This window comes from Acipenser ruthenus, chromosome 5, assembly GCF_902713425.1.
Source record: "Acipenser ruthenus chromosome 5, fAciRut3.2 maternal haplotype, whole genome shotgun sequence".
Lineage (NCBI taxonomy): Eukaryota > Metazoa > Chordata > Actinopteri > Acipenseriformes > Acipenseridae > Acipenser > Acipenser ruthenus.
In genome coordinates, this window is record NC_081193.1 from 48,050,222 (window position 1) to 48,076,686 (window position 26,465).

A 26,465-nucleotide genomic window follows, 5' to 3' on the forward strand; every position below is an offset into this window, starting at 1 on the left:
AGTTAAAAACGTGAGGAAGCCATTCTGACCACCATGGTCCTTCCTATTCTAATTGATCCCAGAACAAAGTCAAAGTGGCTCTTGAATTCCAGGGATTCAGCAACTACAACATGACTTGGCAACCTAATCTTCACACCCACCACTCTTTTTTTGAAAAGTGTCTCCTATCCTTTGTCCTAATCTGTCTCTTTCCAAATTTCACACATGTCCTTTGGTCCTGCTCACTGTGCTAAGGTTGAAATAGCTCTAGGGTTTACTTTGTTGACCCCATCTGAACTAAACAGGATCACTCCCAAAACCTAACCTCATGATTTATACATTGACACCCTTGGATAAATCCAGTTACTCTTCGCTACTCTCTATAGGTTTCTTAAAGCATGTTTGAGGGCAGTTTAGAATAAAACAAACCTATATGGGCTCCTGAGTGGCGCATCCAGTAAAGGTGCTCCGTGTGGAGTGCAGGATGGGCCCTATAGCCAGGAGATTGCAGGTTAGAATCCAGGCTATGTCATTACTGACTGTGACCGGGGGTCCTAGGGGGTGGCGCACAATTGGCCAAGCGCCGTCCGGGTAGGGAGGGCTTAGGTCGGCAGGGCAATCCACGGTACACCAGAGACCCCTATGGCTGATAGGGCATCTGTGGGTCTGCAATGGAGCCATTCAGATCTGTGTTGTCCTCTGGCACTATAGGTCTGGTGGCTTCGCTGTGTAGCCACAGTACGAAAAATGACGGATGGGCAGGAACACGTTTCGGAGGACGCATGTTTCAGCCTCCGTTCCCAGAGTCGCCGGTGGGTTGCAGCGGTGAACCGGGATAAAAATAATAAGTGGGCATTCCAAATTGGGAAGAAAACCGGGGTAAAAACCATTGGCGACGACTACATTTAAAAAATAAATAAATAAATAAATAAATAAAACCTATAGTAATTATTGTATATAGTTTTTATGTATCTATAATAGGATATACTGCAAATATACAGTAGCTTTCCAGTATACTGACTAACTGACTGCAATTCTAACTTTTTATAACTGTTTAGTCACAATGGGGGACCTGCCACCACACTGGAGATACTCACCACTGGAAACAGTACATATTCCCTGAGGAAATCCTGGGACTCAAACTGATTATAGTCTCCAAAATCAGCTGTAATTAAAACAGAAATACAAAAGAATGGTTTGTTTGTTAGCATGGTCCTGCCAATTATCAATATCTCCCATCATTATCATACTGAATAATGTGAGCCTTTTCACCACAGACACAACACCAGCGCATCTCTATTCTTTCTGATCACCATCACAGTGTAAAAGGTTAGCCTGTTAAATAATGATAAATAAAATGGTTGTTAACTGTTACTTAACATTCAGTGCTACACTAAGCAACATTATGAAATGACTAATTAAATAGCTTCAGTGATTTTAATCTTTTTTTGCTAAAACCCATTGTCCACCACCTCCCCCCTCCCCAATCATTAGCTCCAGTATTTTGAAATTCCCATTTTAAAAACACATCTGCTCTGCATTCCTTTGATTCTCTACAAATAAATGTCAGTTTCACAGTTCATGAGTTGCCAACTACATTTGATTCACTACCTCACACCTCATTGAATAGACCAAGCAAGGCTGGTTAAGAGAAACAGAATAGTATTGCTACCCACAAAATATGTTGTGCTATACTTTGGTAGTTTTATATTTCCCACTGCATCATGAAGCCCAATTTTAAAATACCAATTTGGTAATAAATGTTGCACAACTCAAATGTAGCTAGTTCTTTTGAATTTATAATAAAAACTCAGCACTATTAAGCTTTTCATGTGTTGGCCTCATTCAAATTTCGCAGGAGGACACCACTTACACAACATTGGTATGGCTCATAGTAACGGCTATCTTCTAATGCGACCCCTTAACATGAATAAATTGTAAAAAATGTGAATAAAATTATTTAAAAAAAATTGGGTTTATTTTTGGTGCCGGTGTCAAATTCTTTCACATTTGCATAAATATTAGGTCTAGGATCAGCTACTTCTCTTAGCTTTTTATGATGTTTTCAAAGAGCTGTTCTTGTAGTCTCTGAGAAGCTAATGTTTTTAAAACATACCTTGTACAGCTAAGCCAGCTAGCCTGATCCCTTGTTCTACTGAAAATGGCAGTCGTCCATCAAGTATCTCCTTTTTAACTTGAAGGTAATACTGATACCTGAGGGGGGCAAAGGTGACATAATAAATCCTGGTGAAATTAATAACAATAAGAACAAAAAACTACAAAACACACATTTAATACAAATATGGATACAGATTTGCAGTAATGCAAGTCTTTGGACTAGTGCAGTTTGCTCCACTTTTTCACAGTGGAATAAAAAACATATTAAAAAAATACAAGTAAAACAGATAGAAGCCCTCAAATAATCATTCAGAGCTGTTTACTGCTAGTTTTTAAACACTGATTACATTTTATGTCTTATGCTGTAGGAAAAAAAAATGGAACGGCCTAAATTATATCAGTTAGCGAGTATGTAAAGGAAAATGAGGACTTAGTTGAAGAAACCATAAAAGGAAAGCCAGAAATCATACGCAGGTACTGCAGAGTAGTCATTCCTGAGAAACGTTACACAACTATACTTAGTGTGGGATCTGTTTACTGTAGTTCAGGTTGCAATGAGACCTGGTTTTCTTTCCTCAGTCCTACTATGCGGACACCTGCACTTTTACATAGGAAGTTCACCATTTTATAAATTATAACTATGTATGACAGATGTGTGTAATAATGAGTGTTACAAACTGAAATCTAGTTTATTTGAGTGGTGTTTATTGTTCATCCCCGAAAGTAACCGATTTTGCTAAATGATGAAAAAATGGCCAAATAACAAATAAAAAACGAAAAATTCAAGCTCTAGTTATTATACAGCCAAAACTATGCTAATGAATATTTTTTCATTCTTGCATTTTTATCCCAGATGCCTTAGCATAATAAGCTGACAAATGGTTATAATAAGATGTTGTTCCAATAATTTGTCAAGAAATGTTTCAACTCGTGACATCATGACAAGCTCTATAACAGAGTGCTTTTTCTTTATTTCTAAAAAAAAGTTATAAGAAAGACTTGGAATACATATTGAAGGAATATGAAAAAAGAGAAGAATAATTGCAATACCTTGAAACATACAATATAAAAAATACTGCATTGTACTGTGATTACAAGATACAAAATAAGATGTGTAACATGAATTATTATATTATTATAGTAATAAAAAGATGCTTTCTACTGCAATTCAACAGGAAAACTCTCGTGTTAAGCTACAGTTATACAGAGATCATCAGCAATGTGGAGAAGGAAATGTGACCTTCTGTTTTATATTCTTTTTCTGCTTGAGGTTTCATCTCTTGCTTCCCTGCTTAATGCCAAAACAGCTCTGTAATTATGAGCCGATAGAGATCATCAAATCCCATTCATTACAAGCATGCAATCCAAAGCAGTGTGTTTTCATTATTTTCTAGGTCATGACAGTTTCTATTTAAGCAAAGTTCTTAAGTACAGAGATAAAAATGGCACACACAATCCCTTTTCAACAGAGACATGTAATTACCGGGTATCTTACACCTAGCTCTAGATGATGTCCATTTTAAAGTGCAAACGTCCCTTGTACCTAATCCTACAATTATAGGAGGCAAAGAAAAACCATGAAGTCTTCTAAAGTGTTGTCAGCCATGACAATGTGATGAGTTTGCTTTTACAAGAGAAGCAAAAAAATGAATTGGCTGAAGAAAAAAAAAAACAGACCACTATTGGCTAATGTAGAATGGTATAATCCATTAGCCATGGAGATATGTGGTGTGATTATAGTGAAAAAGACCAATTTAAACTAATAAAGCAACAATACAAACCCTTTTAACTGAGCTTCTTATTACAGAAAGAAAGCCGTCATTTAATCGAAAAAAATATTTCTTAAGAAATGGCAACCTAAAGAAAGATACAAATGTAAAAATGTATTATATTTTTTGACTATAAGTAATTCTTACATCTGTGGCAATAGGTATTTAACTTTTCAAACCTGCACAAAACAAGCAGAGCAAACAAAATCAGTAAGTAAGTCTGTGTTTCACCCTGGTGTTGAGAAACTCAGAAAATGTACACTATACATGTAACACTTTTTATAAGTGTTAACTGTGTATTTATAGATACATTTAAAAACAAAATGATCCTTAACTCTTTTCTCCAGTGATGTGATCTTCATAAATTATATGTTCAATATTATAACAAAATGTAAATTTTGATCAAATGCAAACCAATGGTTCCTAAAATAGAGCCTTTGTGCTACACATTGCAAGTAAGTCACCATGCACTACTTTCTGAGAACATCAATAACTTTTTAGTAGAGAATGTGTATACTATGTTTTATCACAACTGAAGGACTGGTTCTCTAGATACATCCCCATTGCCAAGGATCATTTGTCAGGTTTATGTAATCATTTACATATATATTTTTTTAAATGAACAGTGGGAAAATAGTGCTGGCTACAATCAGAATGGTACCTGAGCTACTCGACACAGCTCTGCAAGCGCACCTCAATCTGGACCTGAACACCCCTGCTATACACAACTAGGCCTCTTGTGGCAAACTGTGTGGTAGTCCTGGGACTAATGAACACTAGGGGCTAGATTGAGAAAACCATACTCATTTCAGTTCATATAAACCTTCCTCATAAAAGTTGTAAATTTAGTAATCTATAAAAATAGTGATATAAATTACCACTGCAACAAAAAACCCTTCAGCAGCCAGTATTCAAACTCTACTCTACTGAAAAATGGACCGATATAGTAGTAACTATAACGATATAGTAGTAAATATTGTATTTCTTGCTCTTATTGTATTACTTGTATTGTAACACTTGAAATGTATTTGCTTACGATTGTAAGTCGCCCTGGATAAGGGCGTCTGCTAAGAAATAAATAATAATAATAATAATAATAACATAATAATAAAGCATGACCTGATCAAAAGGTCGAAAAAGGAGGCAGTCAACATGGTGCCTCGGTGTACCAGATTTTGACACTCTGGGCCTTAAGAACTTAAACTAGTTAGATCAATAAAAAGTAAACAGTTGTGCGTGAAAGAAGGAAAAGTGATACATGGGTGTGAAATTAGCCTTCACTATTTCATATTTTTATATCAAGTATAAATATATCTGGTAAAAGTGTTTGACTTTTAATGGGTTGGAGAAATTGCAAACAATTAAAGCTGGAGGGAGTATGGTTGGGATCATTTCCCTGAACAAAGTTGCAATTACAAGGGTATCAGGTTCTTTTTGGGAAAGCACTCATGTGGTAAAAACATTTTACATGCACAGGCTTTTATATATACAGTAGCATGATTGATTTGTATTACAAAAAAATGGATATTCAGTTATACAATATAGTCATTTGGGAGAGGCTGAGATGAGTAAATCATCCAGATTAGGATGGTTTTCCCCTGTGAATACCAACATAAAACAAAAAAAGTGAAGTTATTTTTATCATACTATACCCTCTAACAAGTGCATGTATTGGAGCAGTATTTACAAAGCCCCTAATACTGGCCCACTGCTCGCTGGTCTGGAGCACATAAAAAAATAAATGACCCTATCCTTATGAAGTAAAGACAGTGTTTGTTTGTATGCAGACAGCAGCGTAGTAAAGTTATATTAATTACATTTATATACTGTAATTCACCAAAATAAAATAAAATAAAATTATATCACTACAACCACATTGTATATACAAAAAAGTAACAACCAGGAAAGGTTGCAAAAATGTACACATAACCTAGAAAGGGATATAATTAAACCAATATAAAAAAAGCTTTTCTCTTGTAAATGCATGCAAAGTCTTACAACATGTTACTAAGATTTAGTTTCAGACATGGTATGACCCCCAAATAAATAAAACGTAGGTAGCCATTGCTCAAACATCAGTCCTATGTTACATGGTCAGCCTATGATCATCAAATGAACCACAACAATGACAATATTTACAAGGTGTTTGATGCCAGATAAAACCCTGTTTATTCTTTGTTGCTTGTGAGTCATTTTTAATCTGCAGTGGGGAGCCTCATAAGCTTCCATGCACAGTTGTTATGATTAGACTGCATAGCAGGTCTATCAGTGTGCATTGTCTGTATTTGCTGGGCTGTGTGTGGTAGAAGAGTCACAAGCTGTTAGCAATGAAACACAACAAAACAAAGACCAGGCAGAAATAGACTGCATACACCAAACCACTGGTATGCAATCTTCATAAAACCTTTATAAGTTAAATGAATCGCCTCTGGGATTGCAGTTTTTTTTAACTGTTTATTATTCTGTGATTTGTGTTCTTAAATCATCATTAAATTGTGTTCCTTCACTGCTGCACACTAGGCAGGTGTACGGAAGAGCCCTAGGCCATGTGAGAAAAAAATAAAAACAACCTGAAATTTCGACTTCGAAACTCAAAATGTCGTCATTCTACACCTAGGCTTACACTGTGCGAGCTGGGTCTGGGGAACTGAACTCCTGCTGAAAACACTGCTGTCTGAAGCCTCAAATTCATGACTGTTGCATTCTATTAAAGTCTACTATAGATTCATTTTCCCACATACACAGGCTAACTTTACTATAACGAACCCTTCTTATAACAAACATCCGTTTTTAACGATCCCACAGCAAGAACCGATTTTTTCAAAGCAATTAGCCCTATTAGAACGATCAGGTACAGGATCGACCTGGATACAACGATCTCAGTACTGACTGACACTGAACTTTCTCCAGGGTCAAGTGTGTTATTCTCTCAGTGAAAACAAACACCATGGTTGACTAATTCAAAGATAACGCTAATTCAAAGATGACCTATTGTAGTACGAATCATGCATGATGAAACTGCAACCAGGCAACAGGCGTGAGGAGCAATCAACGCTGGATCGTTTTTTCAAGAGAAAGGACATGTAATTACTGTATTCAGCATGTAAGTGTGCATTCTTTACTTTTTCATTTCTTTACTGTTTTCTCTTAAACATACCACAGGGGGGAATTAGTGTTGGTGTAATTTATATGTGGAAACGGGTTTGTTTTGTGTGCTTTTTGGAGTTGTTATGTTTGATCAAATGATTGTTTACAGACAAGCGCTTGATTGAGACTTGCTGCCTGCCTGTCTTCTGTGCGTTACCATCGTTGGTAACGTCACATGACCCGTTTGTTTACTTTCTGTTTTGTGTTTAATAAATCCTGCGCTCCCATGTCTTGCAATGCGGTTATCCACACATGTGACATGAGTACCTTGTCACAATACTGTTTAAATGCTGATCAATGTGAAGGAATCTTCATAGCAGTACTATATATTGATGTTCAATTCAAATTTGCCGTTTTGTCATTATTCATTATTATAGTGAACACCCTGATATAACGTACATTTCTCTGGGTCCCATGGGGGTTCGTTATAGTGCAGTTAGCCTGTATTATAGAATCATATTTGTTTGAAAAAGCAGCTAAAGTTTGGAGTAAGTATGTTTTACATGGCATTGATCAATAATGAATCTACGTTTCCCTTTAGACATTATACAGTTTTTAATTAGGGCTGTTTTTATCAATGATGAACTTCTTGCCCACCACAATTCTATACTGCATAAAAAATACATACAAGTTTGGAGCAATGCAAATGACTTATTTCTATTAAGTACTGTATTATAATGATCTCACCAAAGGTGTATATAGTGTGTCATTAAAGGATTCATTCCTATATGAAGAACGTATTGCCCCAAGGTAATTTCACTTTTAAAAAAAAAAAAAAATATATATATATATATATATAGTGTGGGCACATATATCTTAGAAAAAAATAAATCATGTTTTGGGGCAATGCGTTTTACACACCTGCATCCAACTTGAAAATGCCCTCACCCGCACCTCTATATATTAGTTAATTATGGCTCATCTTTCTATGTAAAGAACGCCATGCCCTAAGACAATACCACATGTTTCGACATAGACATATCTCTTAGGAAAAATAGTTTGGGGGCAATGCAATTTATATAAAAAAAAAGTATTGCCCCAGGATAATTTCATATTTTCTATACAGCGAGAACTAAAATCCACTAGAAAGTGTAGTCAAAGATTTGGGGCAATGCATTTTACAAAACTGTATCCAATAATAAAAACCTGTCAGCCGCAGCCCTATATAGTACTCCATTAAAGCTGGCTTTAAAATAAAATAAAAAACGCCTTCCCGCAGGATAATGCCCAGTGTATCATATTTTATGGACTTATATCTCTTAGGAAAAAAAGTTAAAGATTTGGGTCAATGCAATTTACACCTAGAAGTTATTCCAATTATGTCACCCACATGTCTATATAGTCTTGTATTAAGGGAGAAATTTTTATATGAATAATTTATTACGTTTTAATAAAGTGTGGACAAACATCATTTTGAAAAAAGTTTTCGGGCACTTCTACACATTTATATCAGCTATGACAAAGACGTCATACTTATATGTATATTAACACTAGAACTGCCACGGTAGTCATTTTGACAGTTTTCACTTTTAAAATTTAAATTACTCTGCATGTGTTAAAGATCCGCGGTTGTCTGTTCTTGACTTTTCCTAAATACACGTATTTAATATACTGACAGCGTTTGAAAGTCAGAATCGCAAAAATAAAAAAAGTTATATGCACTTCTACCTAGAACCGCCAAAAGTAGTCATTTTGATGGCTTGTTACAATACATGCATTTGTTGTTAATATAACCTACAATACACTATTTTTTATATGTATACAAGCAAGTTTATTATCTCTACCTCTGCTGAGTTTACAGCAGTATGTACTTGAATAGAATATTGCTCTTGAAGTCTAGGTATGTGTTATGCAAATATCTATTGTAATCCTATCAATTCCTTGGAGAACTGCCGTCTGGTTGTCTACGTGAGCATATATAGTCTGCTGTCTTATAATATTACTATTACAAGAATTTTTCGAGAAATCTTGATATTTTTGCGTTTTGATTTGAGAGCAACTACAGATATATTTGCCTTGGCATCAGAAAAACTTCACTGAAAACAGCATTGCCTGTTTCAAGCTAAACATAAAACATTACATGGACAAGCAGCTGTTTCCGACAAAAGCACGGTGTCGCTGGACAAACAAACCTGTTAAATTTGGGATCAAGTTTTGGCTGGCAGCATACCCTACCCCTACTTGTGCAAAGATGAAACTTGCCCAGCTAGTCAGAGACTGGGTGACAATGTGTTAGGCTGATGTAACCGTGCTTAGGAAAAGGGATGAATGTTACCAATACATTTTTTTTATTTCACTGTAATTAGCAAAACAGTTGAAGAAAGAAAACAGCCTGGTTGGAACAGCAAACAAAGCATGAAGAGAGTTTCCACCACCTGCACAAAACGTAGTACTCAGTGAAAGCAATCACCGGTGTCCAGTTGCTATATTTTACAATGGCAGCCATCAATTCCTTCATTTTGTACAATGAATGCACCTGGGAAAATATCAGTAGGAGAGAGCTCTTATGATGCTAGCCATGGAGCTTTGGCAGAAACATTTAGATCAGAAAACTGCAAAGCGGCAAGGAAACGCAGCTCAGCCTGGATACAGTGAGCATCAAGTGACAGAAAACAATGCCAGGTAACTAAATGCAATAAAAATAAAACTTGTGATATCTGTGCTCAGTGTGAAAGAGAAGTATGTGGTAAATACACACAAGTTGATAAGCATTACATCTGTGTGGATTGTGCTGATATGGGGGCTACTTTGAAGCATCTTTCCCTGAATGTGCATTCCCGTTACACAATGGGAACCGAGTTATTTTATTTTTTATGTTATTTTTTATAAATAATTATTTCGATTTTACAATTGTGTATGTAGGCCTACATATAACCAGTTTAGAGCTGGTTACACTATATTTTATTTTGAAATGTTTCTTTTATTATAGTTTTTCATTTTTTGAAGTCGTGCGCAGTAGGCTAATGTGAAAAAAAGCATTTTATGTTATTTTTGTAAATAATTACTTCGTTTTCACAATTTTGTATGTACATATAGCAGTTTACACAAGATCTTCTTTTGAAATGTTTATTTTATTATAGTTTTTCATTGTTTACATCATGCATTATAAGCGCTAATTTCGAAAATAAAGCCTTATATGTTTATTTTTTCATTTAAATACAGTGTTTCTGCTATGCAAATGTTAAATATGATGTTCATAAATAAAACTTTTCTGTTGTATCTGATAGTTTGTATTTCATTTTCATATCAAAGCTGTTTAAAATGTACCCGTCAAAATTACTACTGCTGGCGGTTCTAGGTCGTAGCATAAACCTGGCGGTTCTAGTGTTAATCAGAAATTACAACGATGTTCCTGCCGACAGAACCAGCTCTCCAGAAGCGAAACTCTCAATGACATTTTATTATTGGATATAGGTGTGTAAATCACATTGCCTCAAACCTTTAACTGTTTTTTCGAAGAGATATGAGTCTATTATATACGAAACATGTGGCATTGTCTTGGGACAAGGCTTTCTTTCCACGGGTGGTCGAAAAACATTTTAGATTTCAACGAACAAAATCCAAAATAGATTATTACATTTTGTTTTTAACGAACTTAAACATATCTGAAATCAAATTTTATCAAGTTTAAGAAATCAAGTTTATCTGTATAATTTTACAAACAGATAAACACTTTACCAATATAAGAAAATATTCTAAGCTAGACAGTGGTTTTAAAATTGAAAGATCAAACCTTTTAAGTGTACAAGCAAGCCTTCCAAAAACACATCTCTCACCGTGGGCAGACTGTCAAGAACGGCATGGAACGGGCAGAGCAGTTCTGCCAGTGCACTGTCCGTACTGCAGATATATGCATATGTGTCACTTTTAACCCTTTGCGGTCCTATGTCGACCTGGTCTGACATTACAATTTCCCCCTTCCGTCAAAAAGACGTAAAACACAGGTCTCTAGTCGTTTTTTCTCCGGAAAAAGAAAACCATTCAATGGCCGAGTGAGACCGATAGGAGCCGAGAGAAGTCGGGAGAAAAAAAAAGGGGGCCAATCTGAGCAATACACATAGCCCCGGCACCACAGAGATAACAAGGACATAAACAAACAAGATAGCTGCTTCTGCATCCAGCGCTCAAAGAATATCACGGACATTTGCAGAGCTTTTTAAGATGTTATAGTAATAAAATAATTACTTGGATCGCATTATTGAGGAGTTTGGTGATAAAACGAGTGATCAGTAAATGATTTATCGGTATGTAGAGGTATGTGAAAAATACATCGAACAAGGGGTGGGGCGGGGCTGGAGTTGCAGTACTGAGTGTCCTGTTGATATGTAGTGCCTTTTAAACCTGTTTTACTGTGAAAAAAAACTTTTAAACAGTTTAATAGGGCAATGCTGAAACGAATTACACGTTTTTAAAAAGATATGCACAATTTAAATAAATAAAATCAATTTAAATGTTCAGAGGTAGCTATGTTATTTGCATACTGCATAAGCACCTATTTTGAGATATGCGCATGCTTCAGCGGTTCATTACTTACGCTATTATTCATGTGAAAAAAACTTTCGGTATTATAAATGAGATATACTTTTAAAAACAACATCAAAACATATCTCAAAATAATGCAAAGTTCGGCATGACACCGTACTTAATACTTCTAGGTGTTTCGTGAGTCATGTACACACAGAGCAGCTGAAGATTCAGTTACTTCTGGATTGGCTAGAAAGTCTGTGCACAGTGAAGTATAGAAATATTTTGGTTTTGAGGTGGCTGATGATGGAACAGTTAAACAATATAACAAGACCTTGTTTTTTTCCACGGATATTGTGAATTAAAGCACCACTAAATTAAAGTAAGTTATTGCTTTTCATATGGAAATATCTGTTAACGTCTATATAGTATGTTTGATATTGCAATTGCGTTATTATATTTCTGTATTTTGGAATACTTCGATATTATCGATATCAAAATGCGTGCACGATATAGATATACAATTTTCATATTGTTGCCCACCCCTAATATTTACCTGTAATATTATTTCTAAATAATGCAGAAAGATTGTACTTCACTGATTAGTATTCAATTATATGACGAGTTCAAAACTGCAAAGTTCATAAGCAGCACCAAGCAGAATTCTCCATAGAGGCAGAATCGTCAGACGCCTGCTTCGCCCACTCTATCTTTACATAGAAAGGGCAGTCATAATTAACTAATATTTTATTTATTTATTTATTGCATTTATATAGCACTTTTTGTACAATCACAAAGTATCGCAAAGCACTGTACAGTACACAGCAGAAAAAAGAACAAACTACAGTACATTTGTGTAGCATGTTACACATACAACTGCCACAATCAGACCATTTAAGTAACATATTTAAATAACAATATATGAATAATACAAAAGCAACCATTTTAAAGTTACATTAAAACCCACTAAGACAGTGGTTTTCAAACTTTTTAGGCCCCGTACCCCTTGCCAAAAAATCTAGTCTGCCGCGTACCCCCATCTGAGATTGGGTCATAATATACCTATGAAAACAGAAAAAAAATTCTAATTACTAGGCTTAAGTACTTATTGATGTTAACTGAAAATATATATATTTAAAAATGCTTACCTACCAATGTGGCAGCAGTGTGGAGTAGTGGTTAGGGCTCTGGGCTCTGGACTCTTGACCGGAGGGTTGTGGGTTCAATCCCCAGTGGGGGACACTGCTGTTGTACCCTTGAGCAAGGTACTTTACCTAGATTGCTCTAGTAAAAACCCAACTGTATAAATGGGTAATTGCATGTAAAAATAATGTGATATCTTGTAACAATTGTAAGTCGCCCTGGATAAGGGCGTCTGCTAAGAAATAAATAATAATAATAATAATGTGATGGACGTGCCTGCTTTTTATCACAGATTTCAGTAAAACTGCACCCTGACTAGTAAACAATGCAGCCCATATACAAGGGTATGTTATTTTAAAATGAACGAATAGGGCTTCAAGTTACAAAAAAATGTAAGTGGGTCATTAAAAAAAAATAAACAGGCCTTGATTTACTGGCTCAGAAGGCACACAGGGAAGGAAGAGGGGCTAGAGTTCAGCCAATTAATGTACATGGAAAACTGCTGTTAAACTAAAAAAATAAAATAAAATGAAAACTGAAAATGCTATGTAAAATTATTTCAAAATCCAGACCAATAAGTATGGCAAAACGAGTCCAAAAACAGGTTATGCTTTTGAGAAAACAAAACCTAGTGTTCTAATTTTAAACAAAATCAGAAAGCAGTTCCCAACAAAAGTCGCGCATTTCTTCCAACAAATGCAGAAGTGTAGAGAGAAAACAGATGGGGCATTTTGCATAAAAACAATTTACAAATTCAGGCATTTAAAAAAAAAAAAAAGATCAGGTAGCTTAAAAAAACTTCAAAATTCCTACCCCCTCCAGGGTTCTCCCCAGGAATTCTGTACAGCCGGGCTGCAGAGCATTATATCCGGGAGCACTTGTAATGGAAAAATAAAATTGCCTTACCTTAAATATACAATAAGACAAAGAATTTGAATAATGTGTTGTCTTTCACTGACTATATCTGGTCACTCTTTTTTTTATATTCTTCACTTTCTTTTTCATTACTGTTTTTTATTGTGGTAAATTACCGTGCTTACTTAGGCACTCTACGATTTGACTGGGGAAAGATAACGCTGGTTTATTGGAGTTCACAAAAAAAAAACGATACCCTTTTCCCTTCCTTTTTTAGCTTAATTAATGGGCTTATTGCTTCATTTAAATTGTTTTCTTTAAGTATTCAGGGCATTTTGTTAATGCATGTCTATTTTTGTTTTTTTGCTGTTCTACATTTTTTTAATGCAATTGTTCATTTTAACAATTTGGTTTTGTTTATATATATATATATATATATATATATATATATATATATATATATATATATATATATATATAGCTAAATGTACTATATATCACCTTACCCAAAAATAATCTTAATATTTAATAAAGTAGCCGGCGCAAATATAGTCTTAGGTGGTGGATTGCACCAATCGCCGGCTTATTTTGAAAACCCTGCATTCACTCAAGGTAGATATGTATAAAAAGTATAAAAATGAACACTAGGGGGGTGCACCAGTGTTTTTTCCCCCCTCTGAAACAGTGAGTTTGTTAAAGGCCCCTAGTGGTCATTTTTATACTGGCCAAGTTACACAATTTCAACCTTGCGCAGGCTTGCTCAGAGAGCCCCACAGCCAAAAATTTGGGGGACCAATATGTAGAGCACTGGCTACAAAGTGCAGAAACAGTAATACATGATAATTAAGCACACATATCATGTGATAATAAACTAGACAACAATGTAATGTTATACAAATTCAGAGGTTATAAAGTTTTCCTTTAATCTTATACACCGGTATATATAATATTATATAAGAAATTTCATCCCTCTCAGATGCAACATGTTTTAAACAGCAAGCAACCCCTTTTTCATAGACAGTCAATATTGGTTTTCATGTGGTAGATGTTCTGTATAGCGAAGGAGTTAAAAAACATTATACCCAAGTTATTATCAGCATACCTATTTATCTTTACTAATGTGCATTCTCAAGGTTTTATTTTTTAGTAGATTCTTGGAATTGAAAAACAGCTTTGGAGACATAGAGGAAACCGTTCCCCATGACACACAAAAAAAGCCTTTCTTATTTTCAGATAACAGCCACTTTTAAAAGTGTTAACAGACAGGCACAAAAAAAACAAACAAAAAAAAAACCTACAAGACATACCGTGTTTACTCGAATTTAAGTCAAACCCCCCCCCCCCCCCCAAAAAAAAAAGACCCTCAATGCAAGTCACATTTAACTCTTAATAAAAAAAAACACAATAATTAACGGTTAAATTACTTTATCATTTCAAGGTGCCAACAGGGAACGCTGTATTACTGTACATTAAAGCATCAGAGTAAGTCACCTACTATATTATAAATGCAAATGGAAAAAGAAAATATGTACAGAGTACAGAACAGTACTTTCAGTATTGAACGACAGTCATTGCAGTTTATGGTAGCTGGGAAAGGGTAAATTCCCTTGATCTTTATTTCAGTCTGCTTTATTGTCCTCGTTTGTTTAATTTGGCCAGCGTGACTCTGTCACGTTCGCAAGCAAAATTAGTGCAAGACAGAAATGTTGTAGTTCATTTTAAGTTTGAGTTAGGACTTTGGAGTTTACACTAGTGAGGTTCCCGTAGTTAAACCAGACACAGACCACAGTGAGTAAGTTAGAGGATCAGTCATTAAGCAGTACATACCTTAGTGTTCCTGTTTATTGTGCTCCTCCAGATACAGAAAGAAAGATATATAAATAAATGATTGTTTATTTTGAAGCCAGACCCGCGTCGATCATTTCAACAAGTACTTTACAGGTGATATTATAGTATTACATAGCCTTTCGATTGCGTCTCCATCATCTGACACATCAGATGCCGCAGTTTCTCTTTTCTTCAGCAAACAAAATTACTTTTCTTTTAAAAGCTGCATAAAAGGTACAGTGCTGAGAGTAATATGTGTAGTGGGCACTGTCTACAGTTGGTCTTGTTCAAGCGCACCAGAATAATTGACATGCGCAAATGTAAATTGGTACCCTAACTAAAAACCTTGAATCCAAGTCGTTCCCCCCAAATCTGAACTTTTATTTTGGCCACAAAACTGTGACTTAAATTCGAGTAAATACAGTATTTTTTGCAGGCTCTTTTGGGGAACAGTTTCTTACCCCCATCTCCCTTCGCTGATCATTACAGGGAAGCATGTTTGTCTCTTTTTCATCAAAGTCTGGTCGCCAAGATGCCACTTCTACAAATGTGTATTAAAAGTATGACACAATTTGGGCCCCCAGTTGAATTTATGAAAGTTCTTCATATATTGGTGGAAAGAAGCAATGCACACAAGGATATCACACAAGGGTTCCCTTTCAATTCGAAGACAACCACTACCAGTACTTTTTGGATATGCCTGCCTTAGGTAGGTATTCGCTGAGCATTTTATGTCAGAGCTGCCGATAGGTCTCGTCCTATGCTGGGAAGCCCTACGCTGGTGGAGGCAAGTCTCTCACCTGAGCGAAGGCGTAAGGATGGAGTGATACACAACCATCAAGTGGTGACGACAGATGCATCCAACCTGGGTTGAGGTGCAGTCTGGGCAGGCAGAGGAGTCAGCGGGTCCTGGACAGGCCGCTGGGCATACCTGCACATAAATATGCTGGAGTTCTGAGCAGTGCACTAGCCAACGAATGGCCCAAAGCTCTTTTGTACGCTTTTCCGCCAATACCGCTGATCCCTGCCTTCCTCGAGAAGGTCAGGAGAGAAAAAGCGACAGCTCTCCTGGTGGCCCCCAGATGGCCCAGGAAAATCTGGTTTTTAAACCTTTGCCAGCTGTTGCAGGGCCAACCCTGGATCCTGCTGTGCAAGGATCTCCTCAGTCAGACGCAAGGCGCCCTCTAGCACCCAGAACCAGGCAGACTCCAGCTGTGGGTCTGGCCCCTGAACGGGACCGTCTGTCCCAGGGCTCTCAGATGCGGTCGTTAGTACACTGCAGAACGATAGGGCTTCCTCCACAACAGCACTACATGCTTCCAAGTGGAGGTATTTTAAAAGTGGTGTATGGCCAGAGGTCATGACCCGATCTACTGTCCCATAGCAATTATTTTACAGTTTCTGCAAGATTTGCTAGAGGCGGGCAGGTTCCTCTCTACGCTGAAAGTGTATCTGGTAGCTATATCTGCATGTCACGTCCCCATAGACTCAGTATCCCCGAGAGCCCATATTTGGGTGACCCGTTTTCTAAGGGTGCTCGGTAGATGCATACCCCTAGAAAGGACATCCTGCCCGAGTGGTCTGGATGGCCGGATCTCACTAAGGCCCCATTTGAGCCTATACATTCCATAGAGCTGAAATATCTCTCTATGAAGACAGCCTTTTTTTGGCCATCACCTCTGCTAAGCGGGTCAGTGAGCTGCAGCCTCTGTCTGTGCACAGTTCGTGTATGTGTGTTTGGGACAATGGAAACAGGCTATCATTGCACACAAACTCTGCATTCCTACCTAAGGTGATTACGGCTTTCCACTTGAACCAATCAGTGGAACTAGAGGCCTTCCATTCCCCTCCCTTTGATTCCGAGGATAGGAAACTGAATTCCCTCTGCCCAGTGAGGGCATTGAGAGGTTATGTAGATAGGACGAAAGCGCTGCGTCAGTCTGACCAGCTCTTCGTTTTGCTATGGTAAAAGGACCCTGATTCAAGCCCTCTCGATGCAGCGACTGGCCCACTGGATTGTGGACACAGTAATGACTGCGTACAATAATGCCGGTCTACCCCCACCTAGGAGGATGGCCGTTGGCGGTAGTGAGGCGTCCCTCGTATGCTGTCCGCTCACGCTCCCTCGCGACAGCTCCGGTATACTTTCCCAAAAGTATTGGTTGGTGGTCGTCTTCGAATCGAAAGGGAATGTTAGGTTACTTACCATAACCCTTGTTCTCTGAAAATAGAAGATGACGACCAAACCTTGTGAGGTCGCATCACTCGCATTTGTGGGTTCGATGCAAAAGAGGAAGTGAGCTCCACGGAGCGACTACTTATTCCCTCAGCAGGTGGGACCGAGGACGTCACTCCACGGAGGGGCCTATACAGCTCTGACATAAAATGCGCAGCAAATACCTACCTAAGGCAGGCATATCCCAAAAGTATTGGTTGGTGGTCGTCTTCTCTTTCAGGGAACCAGGTTTACGGTAAGTAACCTAACGTTTTGTTGATTGTGACTGAAACTGATTTGCACTAGGGAGATGCAGTTTTATTTTTACAGATTACAGAATACTTACACATAGTATTTGCATAATTAACATCAATCATGTGGGTGACAACCCATTTGTACAGATGCATTTGTCCAATCCCTTTATTCTACAGCAAAACAACGCAAAAATGTGTGAACAATTAGTCCCTCCAGGATTCTGCGATTGCGAAAAAAAATCACGGAATTTGCTCTCTCGCAGAATTCTCAAATTTTTGCAAAAAAACAAAAACTAAAATATTTGCGCCCTACTATTACTGTACATGTCACTAGCATGCATACACTGTATTTGTATAGTGAGAAGCATGGCGGGGTTTCAGTGCGAACTTTAGTTCAACCATGGAGAGATTCATAAGGCCACCGATGAGCTCTGGAAACAAATCTAAATTAACACCGAATATAACGGCAAAATGCAAGTCCGGTATTTCCAATAACTCATTGTCATAGCTTCTGTTAAAACAGCAGAAGACCGTGACAATGGCCATGGATAGACAAACAGTGGCTACTGAAGAACGAAATAAGATAAGATTATTATTATTATTATTATTATTTTACAAAAGGATGTCATAGTTTAGTCACAAGTTCAAAGTGAAGCGTTGTTCTGTTACTCCTATGTGAAAGGTCAGAGAAAAACAATTAGGACCTTGTTTGTACTCCCTATGTTGCAGGTCATTCTAATTATATATGTAAATACACAAGTTTTTGGTGTAGTAACATGAATGCTCAAAAAGGAAGGGGGCAGCAAACCTTTAGTTACTTTCCCATCTGTTTTGTGGATGTGATGGTAGCACTTTCACATTGTGGCCTTGGTCAAAGAAACAAAAATGCCAATCAGTGTTGCCTGTCACTGTTAATTTCTTTTTTAAAAAATGTTATATTTATGTGCTGTAACAGTTTTAAAAAAGTGAACTCTCTTTGCTTTACTGTATGTGTTTTTTTCTTCTTTGATTTCCATATAATATGGCAAACATGTTTGTTCTGTTTTGTTTCAGATTTTTTTCAGACAAGTTCTTTGCAGAAAAAGCACTTTTTTCTTTGCAGATTTTAGGCAAATTTGACTGCAGATTTCCATGGGGACTAAATAATGCTTAAATTCTTGGGACTGGTACTATGGACATTAATACAAGTATAAATTACAGTAGAACCTACCATATCCGATTTAATTAGTTCCAGGGGAAATATCATATCTCAGAGGGAGTGGGGGAACTATAAATGGACACATTCAGGTACAGCAGTGTGGCTAAACACAAAGTAGAGTACTCCATGTATACTATAGAAAGAAAATCTGTACAAATTACTGCAAAAAAAGTGCAGTATTAATAACAAAGCACTTTAATACAGTATTTGGAAATTTACAAAACTGCATTCCAAAAACAGTTCTTACCATACTATTTCACTACATGCCAAAGCAATCTGACAGTTCAGTCTTTTTTTTCACTGAAAGTGCATGAAAGAAGCAGGCACACAAATGCAAATTGCTTTTCATCAGCAATATTGTGAAAAAATGTTACAATAATTACATTAATACCTTGCTTTCTTGTTCTGTTTTACTTGAACTTAGTGACACCTTAGACATATAATAACATTTGCAAGGATCCGTTTCCCTCTGTACCAGAATGTGTAAATGACACTACCAAAAGTCAATAAGGTTAATAAAGGTATTGTTTGTTACAGGATCGGATATGATCATTTCTATCTGTAAATGTTGTATGGGTGTGTAACAGGGTGAAGGAAGATGGAGGGTGGAAAAACTGGCCTCCAGACAGACGGAGGCGCTGGGGTGACCGACAGACATGGCCTCAATAAGATGGTGCATGCAGTAGGTATAGAGCCGGGTTGCGGCGGCCATCTTGGGGAGGGGGAGTTTGGTGCGGGAGTGAGGCGAAATTAATAAAAAAGGTAAACAAACCAAGGTGTCTTACTGTACCTAATTGCTTTTCCCAGGAGAATTCAGAACTGGCCAAGGGAGATTGAACTGCTGCTGCGGAGCTGATTTGGGACAGAAGACGCCAACAGAAACACAGCCATTTGTGTGCAAGTGCTTGGAGTGCACTGTGTAACTACTTGGACTGTACTGTGTTATAAGTGTGTGTGTCTGTAGACACCAATAAAACAGCATTGCACCTAACCCCAGGACTCTGTACTCATTTCCACACACCACCACAGGGTGCATGAGTAACTGGTCAATTGATTTTCAATTTCATTAACCATACACTTATTTCGTGCTTTACCCTTGTTACCTCCATTTTAGAACATGAGGAAAATAGAGAAGTCCTTTGTCTCAATTTTGAAGTCATCTTGCACCACAGTGCACAATCCATTTCCAGTATTGAGCCTGCCTGGAAACATCAATAGGCAACAAACATCAATAGGATATCATAGATTTGGATTTGATTTCCTCCAGAATAGCTGAGGAAACAGACTGGCACAGAGGGTGCCAAAGATAAGAAACAGAACCAGACCAATAACACTTCACTGCACAGGAATTTTGCATCTTCCTACGCCGAAATGAATGCCAAATTCTTTCGAGATTTTCAGCCGCATAAGGGCCTCAACACAAATACTTCTTTTAAACTCCTTCACAGCGCTCATGATTGTCCTCCTACCCAACTGCAGCGTTGAAGTTTATACTCTGGCAAGGGGAAGAATTCCACAGCTATTTTGGCTACATGAATCTGAAGACCTGGTCAGATTGAGGGCTTAGGCTCATGCTGCAGGCCTTGCAAAAAAAGAGATCTTTACAAAGCTGCAATTTTTAATTTGTATTGAATTTACTTGTTCAAGCTTGATTTATCCAAAACAGTGCCATATCAGATCGGAGCAAACTTTGTAGCAAAATGAGTTTGGATAATTGAGTGTGTGCTGTATTTATGTACATTAAAAACTGAAAATAAATAATCACATTTTGTATTTTCAAAAAGTAAGAAAAGTACTACTGTTTTGTCTGTTTAATAGAGTTAGCACTTTGCTACTTCTGCTTAAATCCCCCCCCCCCCCCTCCCTTAGAACAACTATTTACATTAGCATATTAATGGAGACCTACCAAATGCCACCTTATGGTTTACTTTGTGGGGTGCGTTTCCAAAAAACACACAACCACATGTGCAATTAACTCGAAAGCAGAGGTACATTCCTACATATTTGTCAGAAGACAGACCCCCATTCAAGTCTTAGCAGCTGCCTGTTGCTTTGTCATCTGTAACACCACACAGGTCACCAGCTTATTTGTTTCACACTATATATAGAGCAATCAGGCCCCCCAAGTTTTGGTACCCTTTATACAAGATTTCTACTTTAAAGTAAGAAGCTCAGTACAATTAACTTTTTGGCAGGGAAAATAATGTTTATATGTATTTTATTTAATCATTAGTGGTTCATTTCGAGGTTAATGTGAAACGTCCAAATAAACTGAGCATGGTACTGTGCTTGAATTTTTGGAACCATACTGAGGGCTAGTTTACAATAATGTGAAGCACATTATAAATTATAGAGTTATTTTCTATTGAACTGAACCGGCAATCTAACTCACAGAAGAAAGCAGCAAAAGATGCATTATATATATATATATATATATATATATATATATATATATATATATATATATATATATATATATATATTCTCAAGTGAAAGAATGCTATAGGCATACAGTATATATATATATATATATATATATATATATATATATATATATATATATATATATATATATATTATTATTATTATTATTATTATTATTTTACAGTATTATCCTATTGCATTGATATAAAATTCCATAACAGGTTAATTGTTCTGTTCCACTTGAAAAAAAAGTTCGATAAATTGCAAAAGCAAACCAAATGTGAAAGAGCCCCAAGATCAATGCATTTCACTGCTTAATATTAACTGTGTTTACTGCAAACATTCATATTTTCCCCATGATTTTACTCAAGCTTACAAGTTGGGTCCAAAGTCTGAGTTTCTTAGTATAAATGGAACATCATTGTCCTCATTTGTTGACATAACAGGCTACAGTAAGTATGACAAATTTGCCATCTGCATGTACATGTCATCTCGCATCAGAATCTTAAAACTGATGTGAATATAGCCACTCCAAGCAGTGTTTATGTTGAAAAGCAAGAACCTGTCGACTCTTAATGAAGTCCTGAAACAGGTTTTTCATGGCTGGCGGACATCTTGGTGAAGGGACAGCCTGGAGTCACCGTTTATACAGCCATCGAGTTTGATTGTTTGCCATATGGAATAAAAGGCATAACAATTAATGTTTGTGTGGGTAGGAAAGCGTGGAGCAGAGAAAGATAAAGAGAAAGAGAACAAGAAAGAGAATGAAAAAAATATTAATAAAATAGTAAGAAAGCACCTTGATAGCCATAGTTTTTGGTGCTGGTTTGTTTATGCTTGAAGAGTTTTGTTTTGTAGTGATTTGTTTAAACTGTTTATTTGTTCCTGTGTTTCGTTTATTTGTGATTTAGGTCTATTTCAAGGGTGCAGATCAGCCTTGCCAGGGATGCTAAGCCACACATGGTGTTAGATGGGGATACCGCCCCATACTGACCCAGCACGGAACTGCAGGTGAAAAAAAAACAAGAGAGAGGAAAAAATGGTGCAACCAGAAGTTGGTTGCCGTCCAGCAGATGGGGAAGAGCTGGTGCTTCCATGTTTTCCCTGCAACCATTAATGGCCTTGTATAGCCTGACCTGCCCAGAGTGGGTGGGAGAGAGAGAGAGAGACGGAGAGTGAAGAGCGTGGAGCACAGAAAGAGAGAAATAGATCTTTCCCTTAAGAGATCTGCAAAAGAAAATAAGCTACCCCAGCAGAAAATGACAACTGGTTCCAGTTACATAACAGCAAAATTATCAGAAGGCATTTTTGTACGCTTCTCTACTGTTCCTGTTTATTCTGCCTTTGTGAGAAGCCCTGGTGTGTTTTCTAAAGACCTCTCTATCAGCCATGCATGTAAGGCATTCCCTCATTGTGCCACTATCTGGAAAAAAAGCCTACATGATCGGTGACTCCGAACAAGTCAGTGCCATGAAGGGGTGCCTGCATCAGGTTGGGTGAAGCACAGTTGGAGGCCTTTTTTAAAAACGCAAAAAACGGGTTTCTAGTTGTTTTTTCGATGGAAAAAAGCTGAGAAAACCATTCAATGGCCGAGTGGGAGCGACAGGAGCCGAGACAAGCTGAAAAAAAAGGGCGTATCTCATGAATAGTCATACTTGCCCCTGGCATCAGATAGGGGCGGCCATAAGGAAACAAGCCGCCTGTTACTGAATCAGCGCACAGAGAATAACACAGACATTTGCAGAGCTTTTTTGAGATGTTATAGTAATATGACTTGGATCACATTATTGAGGGGTTTGGTGATAAAACGAGTGATCTGGAGATGATCGATCGGTATGTACGACTATTATTATTATTATTATTTATTTCTTAGCATATGTGAAAGCTATAGCGAATGAAAGGGTGGGGCGGGGCTGGAGATGCCTAGTAAGTGCTTTGTTGATATGCAGGGCCTTTTAAACCCATTTGACTGTGGAAAAAAATACTTTTAAACAGTGCATCTAAAATTAACTGCGCGTGTGAAAATAAATTGGACCTGACGCGCCTGACACACACTTAATAAATGGACTGCAAAGGGTTAATCCTCCTAATAAATCTAGAGACCGTAGGACGAGAACCTACCGGATGACCTTCCCAGCCAGGTAAAATGCTGGAGATTGCAGCAATATGAACCTTGATGGAGGAAAGAGAGTCCCTTATGAAACAGGTGACTGAGGTAGGATAAAAACTCAGCTGTATGGTGCAGGAATTTTGCACCAGAGGACAAATTGTCTGTATTTGTCTGTATAAGCCTGAAAGTGGAAGGTTTCCTTGATGCAAGAAGGACTTGCTCCAACAGTTCTTGTTTCTTTAACAGTTGCCGTTCAACCTCCAGGCAGATAATTGTAATACTGATGGATTGAGGTGTAGCATCTTCCCGTTGCTCTGGGACAGAAGATTGAGATTCACTGATAGGTGCAGGGGCCCAGGCTCTGCCATTTTCCAGGATTTGGCCACAAAGGGGCTATCAAGATGAGCCTGGCTTTGTCTCATCTTACCTTCCTGAGTACTGATGGGATTAGTGGCAGGGGTGAGTATGCATACATTAGGCCTCTTGACCGTGAAATGGACAGACCATCTGTTGATATGGCTGCTTCCTGCTGAAACCGGGAGCAGAAGAGTGTTTTCTGTTGTCTCAAATAGGTCTACTTATGGTCTGCTTACCTAGTGTGTTGAATACCCAGTGTACTACCTCTGGGCAGATCTGCCACTTATTGGGGGTCAACTCTCTGCTGAGTGAACAGGTGATGTTGTTTTTGGATCCGGATAAATAAGTTGCCTGGATTGTAATGTCCTGTGTTCTGCACAAATTCCAGATCTTCATGGATAGGAGGCAAAACTCCCAAGACCCTGTACCCCCCCTGGTGATTGATGTATTTTACTGCTTCGGTGTAGTCGGTAAAAACTTTGGTCTCTCTTCCTCTTAAAACGGGGCTGAAGTGTCTCAGTGCTAAAAACATTGCCAGGAGCTCAAGATGATTTATGTGGCGGTGTCTTTGTCTTGGTGCCTAGGTGTCCTGAACCTCAGCCTCCGACGAGTGTGTTCCTACCCTAATAAGGAGGCGTCTGTGTGCAGATGAAGTGTAGGGGGATTTGGAGATAGTGGCAGCCCCATACTCACCCGGGGTGAAAGTCACCACCAACTGCTTTCTGTTGCAGATCAGATGTTATTGTCTTGCCAGCAGCGACCACAATTGCTACAGCCCTGGCTCAGCTAACTGCATGGCCAGTTCAATATTCCCTGGGGTAGGTGTCTCTAGGGCAGCTGACAACTGACCCTACAGCTTGTTTTGATACTTTGCTACATACAACTGGTAATTGCTAACACGCATGTCGCATGTTGAGGCCATGTAGCAATTTTTCAGGAAGGTATCCAGCTTCTTGCCTGCACGATCTGATGCTGAGGGTCTGGAGGATGTAGCCGTACCTGGTGTAGCTAGGATGGTATATAGCTTAGGTGGTTTGAACAGATGGTCCTTGTGGTGGGTCGGCACTCTGTAGAATTTATCTACCATTGGGAGGTATGGTGCAGCGGAGGCAGATTTCTCCCATATAGCCCCAATGGGCTTCCAGACCGCCTAGTGGAAGGGGAACCCTTCTAAGGCTATTTTGTCCCTTGCATCGATGATTCCACCGTGTAACAAATATTTTTTTTTTTTCGGTTCCTGGGTAGTAAGTGTTATTTCCTAATTGCTTATGCCTCAAAAGTATAGAAAATGGCTATTATTCCCCACAAACTTTGCTTTTGTGACCAGGACAGTGATATTTTGAAATTTACCTATTTTCCAGAACATTCCAGATAGATTCAGTGCTGAGTAAACTTGGAGTAACTTCTAGAACTTTCTAGAACTTTCCAGTAATATAAATAGTAGTATAAATACAGGGGCCTTAAGCCCACCAGTTCAGTTTAGTTCCAGCTGCCTAAGTGAATACATATCTGCATTTTTCTGAGATGGCATCAAGGTCATAGGAGACTTCAAAATGGTGGCATTCCCGATGGGTCTCCAAGGCGGTTTTACCAAGTTTCCCTGCTATCTTTGCCTTTGGGACAGCAGGGACACCAAGGCGCACTACCACAGGCGGGACTGGCCACAGCGGACCGAGTTCTCTGTGGGGAGGAACAACGTCAAGTGGGAGCCACTGGTGGACCCCCGGAAGGTGCTGATGCCACCACTGCACTGCATCAAATTGGGCCTTATGAAACAATTTGTCAGAGCTCTAGATAAGGAGTCAGCAGCCTTCAAGTACCTTCAAGACTGCTTCCCTAAGCTGTCTGAGGCAAAGGTCAAAGCCGGTGACGGACCACAGATAAAGAAGATCCTGGAGTGCAATGAATTCCCCAAGAAGCTCACTAGTAAGGAGAAAGCGGCTTGGAACAGCTTTGTCGCAGTGGTTCGGGGCTTCCTGGGCAATCACAAGGCCGAAAACTATGTGGAGCTGGTTGAGACTCTGGTGAAGAACTACGGCACAATGGGCTGTAGGATGTCCCTCAAAGTCCATATCCTTGATGCTCATCTTGATAAATTCAAGGAGAACATGGGAACGTACTCGGAGGAGCAAGGCGAGCGCTTCCACCAGGATATACTGGACTTTGAACATCGCTACCAAGGACAGTATAATGAGAACATGAAGGGAGACTACATTTGGGGGCTGATTCGTGAAAGTGATTTACAGTATAATCGTAAATCTCAAAAAACTACTCACTTCTAAATCTTTTGTAGTCATTTTTGTATTACTTTAGTAGAAATACATGTTAATTTGGATTCATATGTTGTTTTTTTCTGACTATGTGAACGAAAAGACACAAATTCGCCCGTTTTCTCAATGGAAATAGGTAAATTTCAAAATATCACTGTCCTGGTCACAAAAGCAAAGTTTGTGGGGAATAATAGCCATTTTCTATACTTTTGAGGCATAAGCAATTAGGAAATAACACTTACTACCCAGGAACAAAAATTGTGTTACATTCTCAGGACATCATTCTCATCCTCCTCAAAACAGATCCTCCTCAAAACAGCATCAGCAATTGTATA

At 38.1% G+C, this 26,465-nt stretch overlaps 1 protein-coding gene across 2 annotated transcripts in view; it reads right to left on the reverse strand.

Annotated features, from left to right (window-relative positions):
- Positions 1 to 26,465, reverse strand: part of LOC117403271 (tyrosine-protein phosphatase non-receptor type 14-like) — a 125,314-nt gene that overhangs the window by 43,150 nt on the left and 55,699 nt on the right. For both annotated transcript variants that reach the window (XM_059024294.1, XM_034005299.3), the window contains 2 exons: positions 2,096 to 2,193; positions 1,077 to 1,144 (listed from right to left, as the gene is read on the reverse strand). In XM_059024294.1, coding sequence (XP_058880277.1) covers positions 1,077 to 1,144; positions 2,096 to 2,193 — 166 coding nt within the window. The remainder of the gene's footprint in view (positions 1 to 1,076; positions 1,145 to 2,095; positions 2,194 to 26,465) is intronic.